Source organism: Oryctolagus cuniculus, chromosome 4 (genome assembly GCF_051225735.1).
Source record: "Oryctolagus cuniculus isolate XC-2025 breed Fujian yellow rabbit chromosome 4, ASM5122573v1, whole genome shotgun sequence".
Taxonomy (NCBI): Eukaryota; Metazoa; Chordata; class Mammalia; order Lagomorpha; family Leporidae; genus Oryctolagus; species Oryctolagus cuniculus.
In genome coordinates, this window is record NC_142870.1 from 77,960,479 (window position 1) to 77,974,537 (window position 14,059).

Genomic DNA, 14,059 nt, shown 5'->3' on the forward strand with positions numbered 1-14,059 from the left:
GTTGCTGCCGAGGATAAGCGGTGGACAGCAGCTCGAGGTGCTTGCTGCGTGTGGTTTTGTATGGATGCTACCTAGTTTCCGGACCTTGCCCTTTCCCCTACCTGAACTAAAACTTTCACTTTCCTAGATACCTTTCGCACTAAATAAAAGCCTAAACGTACCATGCTGCCTCATTTATCTGTGCTGGTATTTAGAATTCTTCTCTAAATATTAGGCAAGAACCCTCTCGGGTTTATTAATATTGGGGATTTATTAGTAAGCATATGGTGAAATCGTATGGCACCCCAAATTCTGGTAGCACATATGGCACTCCAGATAGCATTTCTGGGGAACTTTAAGGGGCCACATTTTTGTATAAATTTTAGGAGGTCGTGTCCGATTTCACACCTACAAAAGAGGCAAGAGAGAGCTGCATAAACTGCAGCAGCTAACAGAAGAGGAAAGGTGCTGAAGCCAGGAGTAAATGTGAAATTAAAAAATTAAATAGAACCCCAAAATCAAAATATTGGAAAGGAAATAAACACATAATATAGGACTTCTTTGGCTTTATGGCTTATCTTTTAAAATTGAAATATTTATAACTGCTCTGGTTTTATTACATAAAAAAGGCAGAGGAATTTTCCTTCTTATAATTTATTTGAGAAGCAGAGACAGTGACAGAGATAAAGCTCAAATGCTGGTTCACTCCCAAAATGTCCACAATGGCTGGGCGGCCCAAGACCAGTAGCCTGGAACTCAATGTAGGTCTCCCACATGAGTTGGCAGGAACTCAACTACTTGAGCCATCATGGTTCAAAGGCCAAGTAGGGAGGTTGGAGTCATGAGCTGGGTATACAGATACAAAATCTAGATGTCCCAACCAGCATCTTAAGCACTAGCCTACAAGCCCACCCCATAACTTCCATGTTAAAAGAGAGCTATATTAATTAGATTCTACAGATGTATTTCAGAGCACAGAATTCATAAATTTAGAATGGAATTAAATAAAATTTGTTGAAAGAGAATATAAACAGGCAAATTTGGCAAGTATCTGAATCCATGGTATAAGGACACCTTTAAATATAAGAGGATAGACAATTGAGGATAACAGCAAGCAGAATTTGTATGTATTAACTACCCAAAGGACACTACAGAAGGCAATACCAAGAGCATCTCGGATTCTTTTGAATAAGGAATATATACTGAAAATTCTGAAAATACACGTTATTTCTCAAATTTATTTACCTCAGAAATACTTTTTAAATTTTTTTTAAAAGAAACATTGTAGGACAGGCAATAAACTTTGGGCAATCCTGGATGAATAACATTTGTCTCTCAAGAACAGAATTCATTTAATGCATCTGTTTGTCTAACTATATTTGTAAAGTTTAAAGGGCACACAATGTGCCATATACATTTTACTTCCTACCATTTTCTAAGTGCCAGATAATACACTAAAAACTTTATATTACATCAAATTTTATATTATTTCCATCTTACAAGGTAAGTAAACTATTATCCCCAATTTATAGATTGGAAATTTGAGGTTGGGAGAGGTAAGGCAACTTGTCTAAGGTCATTTAGCAAATAAGGTGAAGCAGGATACAAACTTAAGACTGTTAAACTCCATATAAAAATATATACCAATCCATCTCTTGGCATCATTGGCATATACTAGGCCACTGATAACATTCATAGTCAACTTTACATTTTCTTTGCACAAAACTTTTATCAATGAATATGATGTCTAAGGAACACAGACAGAATGACTTCAGTGTTTTTGATCCTGTGATAATATAGTATTTTGAGCTCCAGAACTATGTTTAAATGAGAAATGCAGTTGCAGTTATTAAAAGCAAAAGTCTCACTTTTCTTAAAAGTTTACATCTATGCTATGTCAGTTTCTTTTTATTTATTTATTTTTCTTGAAAGAGTAACACAAGAGAGAAGGAGAGGCAGAGAGAGAGAGAGAGAGAGAGAGAGAGAGAGAGAGGTCTTCCATCCGATGGTTCACTCTCCAGATGGCCGCAATGGCCGGAGATGTGCCAATCTGAAGCCAGAAGCCAGGAGCTTCCTCCGGGTCTCCCATGTGGGTGCAGGGGCCCAAGGACTTGGGCCATCTTCTACTGCTTTCCCAGGTCATAGCAGAGAGCTGGATCAAAAGAGGAGCAGCCGGGACTGGAACTGGCGCCCACATGGGATGCCGGTGCCTCAGGCCAGGGCATTAACCCACTGCCACAGCACCGGCCCCTATGTCAGTTTCATTTCAGTAAACTAAAATTTGGCTTTAGGAGAGGCTGCAGGAAAAATCACTTCTGAATGGCTCTGCTCTATATCATAAGTGACCCAGAAGCTAGGTCATTCCTTTTCTTTCTTCTTTCTGTCACCTCTAAGAATCTGGATGGGTTAGTCCTTTCAGAGAGCAGGCCATGACTTCAGTCTTTCACAATCAGTCTACTTGAAATACACAGAAATAATAAATTGTCATATTTCAAGGCCCATCACAATCCATGCCAAATTCAATCAATAAAATTAGATTAACATCATTAAACCTTTATATATTCATTTTTTAAAATAATTATGACAATTACTGGTTTTGAAGGTTTTATAACCATCAGTGGCTCCCTCTATAGGCCTGGCCCACAAAAAAATTTAAGTGGGTAACACACATCCTGTCTTGTATCATGTCTCTTTGTTTTGTAAGTACATCTGGTTACTGGGGGGGTTCATACTCAGAAACATATAGAAAAAGAATGAAAGCAAGAAGAGAAACATTAGAAAATTGGAAATGAATTAAAAAACTTTTAAGTTTCCATTTAACTGTACTGCAGTAGGGTTCTCAGGTCATCCTTCTATTAACCAATTTTTTTTTTTTTTTTTTACCTGAAACTCCTCTGCAAAGCAATCACAGCAGATGGAAGCTTCTTCAGTCTCTTTCTAGTTTGGTAACCTTTCCAATAAGCTTGAATCAAGCAAGCTGCTTGATGTAGTTTCTGAAATTAAGCCAGAAATAATTTAGAGACATCTATAGGAGACTTTTTAAAAAGCGGACTTCTCAAAGTACTCAGTTTCAGTTCACAATTGATCATAATGATAGGAATAAGAGCCAAAGGGATCACATAAACAAGACTAGTGTCTGCTAATACTAGCTGATAGAATTAAAAACGAGAGAACGATCCAACATGGGAAGTGGGATACATAGCAGACTCATAGAATGGCGGATGTCCTAGACAGCACTCTGGCCTCAGAATCAGCCCTTGAGAGTATTGCAGGCATGGAAAGCCAAGACACTCTGGCAAAAACAAAACAAAACAAAAAAACAAAACCCTAAATGAAAGATCTCTGCGAGTGAGATCCCAGTGGAAAGAACGGGCCATCAAAGAAGGAGGTACCTTTCTCTGAAGGGAGGAGAGAACTTCCACTTTGACTATGACCTTCTCTAAATAAGATCAGAGTTGGTGAACTCAAAAGGCTTCCATAGCCTTGGCAACTCATGACAAGAGTCTAGGGTGATTACTGACGCCATACACAAGAGTGTCAATTTGTTAAGTCAACAACAGGAGTCACTGTGTACTTACTCCTCATGTAGGATCTCTGTCCTTAATGTGTTGTACAATGTGAATTAATGCTATAACTAGTACTTAAACAGTACTTTACACTTTGTGTGTCTGTGTGGTGCAGTCTGTTAAAATCTTTACTTAATATATGCTAAACTGCTCTTCTGTATATAAAGATAATTGAAAATGAATCTTGATGTGAATGGAAGGGGGAGAGAGAGTGGGAGAGGGGAGGGTTGCGGGTGAGAGGGAAGTTATAAGGGGGAAAAAGCCACTGTAATCCATAAGCTGTACTTTGGAAATTTATATTTGTTAAATAAAGGTTAAAAAAAAAAAAAAAGCGGACTTCTGAAAATACCAGGCCAGGTCAAGTATTACTCTCCGTCTCTTAACAAGATGGGTAGGAGGCAACATTAACTTAATAGACCCTGCACAGAGTTCTAAGAATACTAAACTACACTTCCCTAAGGTGGTATGTTAGATTCAGGCAATGTCTGAACATGGTCTAGTTAATTCCAAATTTCTCCCTGACTAACCACATTTCTAGATTGCAAAGATTTCATAGTTCTGCCCAACCATTCATAATCTATTTTGAGCTAACAAGTTAATGTTTCTATTTAATTACAATTAACCTGATTAGGTTCGGACTATAAGCTCTGTTGACCTTTTGTGAGTGGTTGTTCCAACCTGTTTAATTCTGTGAGCTTTTGGTATGCTGTCTTGTGTCTGTCCAGCATATGCATAGCTTTGAGATTAGTCCTAGACTTGTGAAGGTTCATAAACAGGAAGAGGGAATTCCCCATCTGTGTGCTCTTTTTTCCAGATTCTCTCCTTCTTCCTCCTAACTAGACTTATTTTCATGATTCTTGCTACTATTTTCAAATTTATGATTATTTTGGTTTGGAATTTTGGATATGTCCCCATTTCTTTTTAAATTAAAAACATTCTTAGCTATTTTACATTTAAGTCTGTTTTCTGTATTTAAGTTTTTATCTGGGAATCAGAAAGCTATCTGCTTCTACCTATGGAATGTGCTATCTGGAGACATCATTTTAAGTATACAAGAGAAAGAATGATAAAATAACAACTTCCTGAAACTAATAAGTAAGGTTTAGTCATAAAATTCCTTGTATGGAGGTAAAAACCATTATTGTTATATCTTAAAGAATAAGTAGATTATAGGTGACCATATATGCAGTTTGCTACAATTTTAGACATTTTTTGGAAAAAAACAATGAAAAATATTTGAATAGCTTAGAGATAAAAGAAAGTAAATGTTAGAGTTGGGGATTTCATGAAAAATTCTGAAAAAAAATGAGATGATGATATCTACAAACAGATAGAAAATTATGCTTAATGGTAGGCTAAATGGTTAGAGAAAATTTGAAAGATATTTCTATTTTGGGGGAAGCATTTTGCTTAACATATAAATAGAAACTGCAGGATACTTAAGGAATACTGAAGTTTAATACACTTAACAAATATCACACAAATTATTTTTGCAACTTAATACCTGTTCTTCCACTTCTTTATAGGTCTTAGGGCTTAAAAGGTCAACGAGCTGACTAAGTTGTTGACTAAATTCTGTCCCAGTTTCCTGTTTGTTTAGCAGATTTCTGAGTCCTGAAATATAATAAACAAAGATGTAACTATCAGTATTAGTAATGGTAATTCAGAGATAAACTTTTTTCTCTTTGAACACAAACACATTATACTGGAACATTTAAAAAAGAAAAGTTATTATGAATGCATACCCAATAAATACCTACCAATGGCAGCATTTAAGCATGTTGTAATTATTCAAGTTATTATTACATAAAATATACAGTAACATATAATTTGAGGCAAATCAATTAGTTCTTTAGCAAATATTATAGAAATTGTATAACACAAGGATACTGAATTTTCATCCCAAAATAACACATGGTAAAAGACACACAGTACTACACTCAGGGCATATTGGTATGACATACTATAATGTACATGGTTAATATAAATAAAGTAAAAATAGCAGTGTACAAGTAGGAAAGACACTACATGGATTTTTCCACACCTTATACAAGGGCATTTCCAAAGTTTAAGAGAAAATGGGACTAAAAGATGTTTATTTTGGTATAAAACTTTTTAGAAATCCATGCATAGTTTTTTTTCATAATATACATTTTCCATGAACTTCTTGAAGACCTATAGTCTCCTCAAGACTAAGTTTTCAGCAGTAAGCAATATTAATAACTATTAAGTATCTTTAGGAACTTGAGTAAGTTCTGTTATTGAGTCAAGAAAAAAGTATTAAGGTAAAATTACTTTTAATGAACTTTGTGTGACATTCATACTTCTGTAGGAATCTGACTGTAGCTTTGAAAAAAGTCTATCTGACACAATATCAATTAGAGATTTCTACTTCCAGCGATTACTCTCCCTCACTTCTTACAAGATGCACATTATCTCATGTCGGAGTTCTGCTCCAAGTTCCAGTCTCAGTTCTGCTCCCAGTTCTATTTCCTGGCTAATATATACCCTGGAAGCAACAGGTGGTGGCTTAGTAGCAGGGTTCCTACCACACACATGGGAGACCTAGAATCAGTTCCAGGCTCCTAGCCTCAGCCAGGCCCAACACGGGCTATTGCAGGCATTTTGAGAATAAATTAGCAGATAGATTTATGTTTGTCTCTCTCTTCCTTTTAAATAAAATAAAAATAAATATTTTTTTATTAAAAAAGACCACAATGTATAATCTTGGATAAATTACCTAATTTTCCCATATTTATAAAACAAGGTAATGATTATCTATAAATAGGGTTGTTATAAAGATTAATTTTTATGAAATATATTTATTTGAAAGGTGATCAGAGTGATCTTCAATCTGCTGGTTACTCCCCAAATGGCCAGAATGGCCAGGACTGGGCCAGGCCGAAGTCAGGAGCCTGGATTTCCATCTGAGTCTTCAATGGACTTGTGCTATTTTCTGCTGCTTTCCCAGGCATTTTAGCAGTGACCTGGATCAAAAGTGGAGCAGGCAGAACTCCAACCAGCACTCATATGGGATGCTGGCACCACAAACTGCAGCTTAATATGCTGTGCCACAGTGCCAGCCCCTAAGATGAAATATTTTAATACATGTAAGATACACAACAGAACACTGTCTGATATGTAATAATTAAACAAAAGCTATTACGTGAGAATAGAAATCCACTGAGTGCTTTTATCATCAAAATTTCTGCCTTTGGGGGTCTGGCATTTGGACTAGTTGTCTAAGAAACTGGTTAAAATGTCCATATCCTGTATTGGCGTGCCAACTCTGCACCCAATTCCAGCTTTCTACCAATGTGGACTCACACAAGTAAGACCCATCTCCCAGCCTTGGTCTGGCCCAGTCTTGGGGGGTTATGGGCACCTGGAGTGAACCAGTGGATAGAAGCTCTTTCAAATTTAAGTAAATAAAATGTCTAACTTCTCAATTCACAGGTTTTGATTTTGGAGGCAAAACAGAATTTTTTACTGCTTTTTGTTGTTGAGGAAAGGCAGTGCAGAAGTTGAAGAATAATATATTAACTGATATAAAGATCAAAGGAGCTATCAACCTCTTAGGTACAGTTCTATTTTCTCCACTAAAGCTAATTTTGATAAGGTCATGGATCTTTTTATATGGTATATTCAACACAGAACTTTTTGTCAGAGAGGGAGTAAATATTTATTGTAACTCCATCAGCAAAGGACCACATGCCATCTTCTGAGTCATAAAGTTAACTTGATTAAACATTTTCTGAATTGCTATTAACATTTTGTTATTCATAAGCCATTAATATAAATTTTATTTTTGAGAATCCCAAGAAAAAAATGAATGTATGCACTACCTTTGTAGCAGGCACTTAGTCTCAGTAAAATCAAAATTTCCTGATGGGATTCAACCATTAACAGCAGGAGTTTTGTAGCAGTACTTCTTATGATTGGACTAGGAGTTGATAACAGCTTGAAGACAACTTCATCTAAAATTGAATGCAAGATTTTTCCTTCTATTCTGAGTAAATCACCACTAATAGGAAAAAAAAAAGTATTATTACTAACTGATGCACAGGTATCACACCAAATTTGAAATAAGATTCACTAATATGATATCTGATTATGGCCTGATCCAAGAAGATAATCAATGTTGTAAATATATAGCTTGGTTCCAAGAATATATCGTATTAAGTAAGCTAATATTTACTGAATTCCTACTGTGTGCAAGGTATCGTGCTAGATACAACAGAAAAAAACAAAATAGCCAAAGGCCATCTCTTCATAGAAACGTGCAATCAAATTGAGAAGGAAAGATAAATGTGCAAAATGTTAAGTAACAGGTGAATCAAGGCAACAATAGGAGAAAATCCTAACATAATATAGGGTTGGTTGCTAAATGATGCATGAAGATCATGTACTAAATATAAAGGAGAAACTTTATATTTCCTTTAGTTGTTCCTTCATTATACTGGCAACTTCATCTTGCAATACTGATGTCAAGAAAAATTTCCTAAAAAGGAGTTAATCACAGAGTGTCTTTTCACTAAATCCCCGTAAGAAGTATGTGGTATCTCTTTCTACATACTATTAAGACATTTTATAATTCTGTAAAAATAGATATAGACTAGGAGAAAATGGACAATGACAATGATTCTGAGGGCAAGTAGATAATGCAAATGATTTTTGTTCAATACAAAACACAATTGTAAAGCCTACTATATATTGCTTCATAAACATTAAAGTTTTTTTCTATTAGTAAGATTGTTTTAATTTAACAAATTCATTTCTACATTCCCTTGACAAATTCTCCTTTGAACATACATAAACATTAATTACTCACTAATTACTGAGTTGAATAAAATTTTTGTCTGGCTAAATTTTCTAACTGCCCAAGAGTCATGTTTTCAGTTTTTTTGAAAATTAGTAGTGACTAAAACAATTTTATGAGAAAAAAAGTCCATATCTGTCCTAAATTTAAAAATCTCAAGTTGAAAGAGTTCAAATCATCCAATCAAAATACCTGGGAATCTTTCTGATACCTGTTCTGTCACCTTGGCACTTCAGCTATTGCATGGCTCTTCTTCCTATTGCTCATTCCTTTCCCTGTATCATTCCACATCATTCCACATTCAACTTAGGTAAAAATATGCTCAAAACACCTTCGAGACATCCATATCCCAGTATGATAGAAATCTTCAGTTCATATTCCACAAAGACCTTATATATTATACTGGTTAAGATGCTTTTAAATGTTTACTTTCCTAATCTTAAAAAATCCTCTCTAGACTGTCCTGTCTGTTTCTCTTCTAATTCACACTTCCCTGTCTCCACTTCCTCATCTCCCACTCATTTTTCAAGTTACTGCAGCTTTTTCCCTTACTACTTTACTATAATTCTGGTAAGTTCATCAATTTACTCTCCAATTGTCACATATAGAGTTTTTCGTTAAGTTTGCAGAAATATGGAATTAAAAGATAATGTGCTATGAACTCTTCCCTTATATATCTATCACTCAGTGCTTATTTTCCGAGACCTGTTACTCTACTCAGTTAGCTTCTGTGGTCCAATGTTCTGGTCTCACCATTACTCCTCTACATACACATTTATGACCATTGTTTTTGTCTTCTTCATGCACTTATTATCCTTAAATATCCCAAAAAAATTATTCCCCAGGGCTCCACTTTCAATCCATTTTCCCCCCTCAAACTATTCAAATTTACCACTGTTCTCATCTTTTCTCATGTTTTAAACTATCTCTTGTAAACTACTAATTTGTAAATCTGTAATTCTAGGCAAGATCTCTTCCATAAGCCAGTTTATCTATTGATGGACATTAAAGTCATTTCTAGTTCTTGGCTATCACAAAGCTGCTATGAACATTTGTGTACAAGTTTTTGTATGAAACTTATTTTACTACCTGAACTACCCATGCTCAACAAAACCAGTACTGAATTCATCAAACGTCTCACAAAATCAGCTGCTTATAATTCCACATACCAGTCTGTCTCATCTCCCAACACAGTGTCATACCTGACTATACCTTTTATTTTATTCCAAATTAAAACACTAAGTCCTGATTTTAGTTAATAGTTTTATTATGACTGATATATATATAACAAGCTGCACATATTTAGTGCATACAGTTTGATCAGTTTAATGTGTTTCATCAATACAAATAAGGAATATATCCATCATCTTTCAAAGAAAGTCCCTCCTCCAGCTCCCCAAACCTCCAATCCCTGCTGACCATTGATCTGTTGTCTAGTTTTAGAAATTACTTTGTAATTTACTGAATTTTATATAAATGGAATCATTCTATACTTCTTTTGCTTGGTTTCTTTCACTGGCATAATTATTTTTACATTCACCAGTGTTGTACTGAATAATCCATTTCTGTTTATTGCCAATTAGTATTCTACTGTATGTATATACCAGCTTATTTACCTTGGATGGACATTTAAGTTGTTTCTAGTCCTTGGCTATTACAAGTAAAGTTGTCATGAGCATTTGTGTATAAATTTTTGTATGGATACTGTCATTTCTGTTGGGCAAATACCTAGGAGAGGAGTGGATATAATATCATAGTTTGTTTAGTGTGTTAATCAACCACCAAACTATTTTCCAAAGTAAATGTACTGTGTTATATTCCCACCAGCAGTGAATGAGAGATCAGTTCCTTTCACATCTTTGTCAACACTTGGAACAGAGCTTAAATTTCAGTCATTAAGCAGGGATATAGTGGTATCTCTACTGAACATCTTTTCATGTGCTTTTTTGCTTATATATTCATGAAATGTCCTCATCTTTTACCTATTTTTCAAATTGGCAGTTATTAAATTTCTGCTTTGTAAAAATTTTCTCCCAATTAACTTTTAATTATTTATGTGAAGAAGACTTTTTACATTTTGATGAAGTCTAATTTAAGTATAAACAATTTATTAGTTTTTAAAAGATTTATTTATTTGAAAGAGTTACAAAGAGAGAGAGAAGGAGAAACAGAGAGAAAGGTCTTCTAACTGTTGGTTCACTCCTCAATTAGCCGCAATGGCCAGAGCTATGCCAACCTGAAGCCAAGGAGCCAGGAGCTTCTTCCTGGTCTCCCATGTGGGTGCAGGGGCTCAAGCACTTGGACCATCTTGTACTGCTTTCCCAGGCCATATCAGAGAGCTAGATCGGAAGTAGAGGAGCAGGGACTCAAACCGGTGCCCATATGGGATTCTGGTACTGCAGGTAGTGGCTTTACCCACTACACCACAGCACCGGCCCTAACAATTTATTATTTTATAGATTTAAATTTGGATGTCATAACAAAGAACCTAGGAAAGATTCATTCAATCCAAGATCAAAAGGGTTTTATATTTTTCTTCAAGAAGTTGTATATTATAGGTTTTACATTTAGGTCTTCATGTATTTTGAGTTAATTTTTATATATGATGAAAGGTATAAATTCTTTCCTTTGCATACTGATAGCCAATTGTTCCATCAACTTTTTTTTTTTTTTTTTTTTTTTTTGGACAGGCAGAGTGGATAGTGAGAGAAAGAGAGAGAAAGGTTTTCCTTTTCCATTGGTTCACCCTCCAATGGCCGCTGCAGCCGGTGCACCACGCTGATCCGAAGCCCGGAGTCAGGTGCTTCTCCTGGTCTCCCATGCGGGTGCAGGGCCCAAGGACTTGGGCCATCCTCCACTGCACTCCCAGGCCAGAGCAGAGAGCTGGCCTGGAAGAGGGGCAACCGGGACAGAATCCGGCGCCCTGACCAGGAGTAGAACCCAGGGTGCCAGCGCTGCAGGTGGAGGATTAGCCTAGTGAGCCACAGCGCTGGCCTCATCAACATTTTTACAAGTTCCTTTCCCCAATGAATGATGTTTCATTTCCATTGAGAATCAACTACCTATATATGTGTAAGTCTATTTCTGACTCTATTCTGTTCCATCAAAGACAAACGAATGTTTTAATAAACATTGTTTTAATTACTGTAGCTTTATAAATGTCTTAAAATTACTGTAGTTCTCCAATCATGCTTCATTTTTCAAAACTGGTTAGGCTATTTTGAATCCTTTGATTTTCTTACAAATTGTACAATCAGCTCTGCAAGTTCTACAACAGGACTCTCACTGGTTTTAAAGATATACTACACAGCGGGGCCAGCGCTGTGGCACAGTATGCTAAGCCTCCCCCTATGGTACCAGCATTCCATATGGGCGCTGGGTTCTTGTCCTGGCTGCTGCTCCTCCTCCAATCTAGCTCTCTCCTTATGGCCTGGGAAAGCAGTGGAAGATGGCCCAAGTGCTTGGGAGCCTGCACCCACATGAGAGATCTGGCAGAAGCTCCTGGCTTCTGGCTTCAGCCTAGCTCCGGCCATTGTGGCCATTTGGGGAGTGAACCAGGGATGGAAGACCCTTCTCTCTCTTTCCCTCTGCAACTTTACCTCTCAAATAAATAAAACCTTAAAAAAATATACTACCCAGTATATCCTTTACTTATATATTATTTCACTCTTAAATGTCTTATAACTTTCAGGGAATAGGTCTTTTGCATCTTCAGATTTACCATTAAATTACATATTTTATATTTTCTATGCTAATGTAAATTGCAATTAATTTTTAAAATTTAAGTGTTAACTAATGGATATAAAAATTCAATTTATATTTTTAAATCAATTTTGTTTCTAACAACTCTTTTAAATTCAATTTTAGAAATTCCTTTGTATATTTTGTCAGTTTTCTACATGGATAACAGTATTATCACCAAAGACAGAAAGCTTCACTTATTATTTTCTGTGATGGGTTCTTTTTTTTTTTTTTTTCCATAGTACACCTTACTGGCTAGAACTTCTAGTACAATGTTAAATAGAATTGGGTAAGAGTAGACATCCTTGTCTTGTTCCTGATCATACAGGTTGACTATGAAATTTTACCAACAAGTATAATGATAGTGGTAGGATTCTACTTGTTGCCCTTCAATATGCTGAGGAAGTTTCCCCATTTTCTTGCTCAGGAGCAGGTTTTAGATTTTGTCAAAACTTCTTTATCTATTGATACAGCTTTTTTCAGTTTAATATGTTACACTGATTGACTTTAATTATACACCAGTCCCGAATTTCTGAGATAAATCTAACTAATTAATGATGGACTAACCTTTTAATACATTGTTGTATTCAATTCACTAAAACTTTGTTTACAATGTTTGCATCTACTTTAATAAATATATTGATGAGTGGTTTTCTTTTATCATGTCTTCGGCATTGGTACTATTGTAATGCTAACCTCACAGAATGAGGTGGGAAATATTTCCTTAATTTTTTTTAATTAGTTTATTTGAAAGTCAGAGTTACACAGAGAGAGTAGGAAAGGCAGAGAGAGAGAGAGAGACAGAGAGGTTTTCCATCCGCTGGTTCAATTCCCAATTGACTGCAACGGCCGGAGCTGTGCTGATCCGAAGCTAGGAGCCAGGAGATTCTTCCAAGTCTCCCATGCGGGTGCAGGGGCCCAAGGATTAGACCATCCTCCACTGCTTTCCCAGGCAATAGTGGAGAGCTGGATTGGAAGTAGAGCAGCTGGGAGTCAAACCGGTGCCCATATGGGATGCTGGCACTGCAGGCAATGGCGTTATCCACTACTCCACAGTGCCGGCCCCATCCTTCTCTTCAACTTTCTAGTCTTCTTAGATTATTTCTTCCCTAAATGTTTAGTAGAATTTAAGTGAATAAGGCATCCAGACCTGGGGTTTTCTTTGCAGGGATATTTTGTTATAAATTCAATTTATAAATTCATTTTGTTTTATAGCTATCTAAGGTGTAAACAGGGTTATCTATTATTTCTTTAGTGAATTTTGGTAGTTTGTGTCTTTCAAAGAATTTGTCCACTCCATCTAAGTTGCTAAAGTTAGAAGCATTAAGTTGTTCATATTATTCCTTTGTGCAAACACTGTTACCCTGTAATCCTGGATATTGATAGTTTGTGTTCTTTTTCTTACCTAATAACTCATTACAGGCTTATTAATGTCATTAATCTTCCCAAAGAACAATTTTGTGGAATCATTTATTTTCTCTCCTCTTATCATTTACTATTTTATTCATTTGTTTCAAATTTTATTTCTTCTGCTTAGAGTTTAACTTCCCTTTCCTTAGCTTCTTAAGGTGGAAGCAGAGGTCAATGATTTGAGAATTTTCTTCTGTTCTAACGTAAGAATTAATGAGATAAATTTTCCTCTCAGTAAAGTTTTAATTAAGATGCCTACCAGAAATTCTCATGTTGTATTTGAATTTCCATTTACTTATAAATGATTTCTAATTTCACTTTTTAGTCTTGTGGCTTATTTAAATGTATTGTTTCCCCATATTTGGGGCCATTTTAGAGATCTTCTTGGTACCAGTTTCCAACAAATTCTACTCAGGCCACAAGACACACTTTCTAGTACATAAATCCTTTTAAGTTTATTGAGACATGTTTTATGGCCCAGGATATGGCCTTTTTGTAATGTTCCATTTGCATTTGAAAAGAACGTATATGCTGCTGTCTTTTG

General features: G+C 35.8%; 1 protein-coding gene across 14 annotated transcripts in view; it reads right to left on the reverse strand.

Annotated features, from left to right (window-relative positions):
• IQCB1 (IQ motif containing B1) overlaps window positions 1-14,059 on the reverse strand; it is a 59,325-nt gene that overhangs the window by 18,869 nt on the left and 26,397 nt on the right. For all 14 annotated transcript variants that reach the window (XR_016233134.1, XR_016233135.1, XM_089331780.1 and 11 more), the window contains 3 exons: window positions 7,391-7,569; window positions 5,050-5,159; window positions 2,863-2,972 (listed from right to left, as the gene is read on the reverse strand). Coding sequence is in view for 12 of the 14 variants with exons in the window: in XM_008266849.5 (XP_008265071.1) it covers window positions 2,863-2,972; window positions 5,050-5,159; window positions 7,391-7,569 (399 nt within the window). In the remaining 2 variants the exon portion in view is untranslated. The remainder of the gene's footprint in view (window positions 1-2,862; window positions 2,973-5,049; window positions 5,160-7,390; window positions 7,570-14,059) is intronic.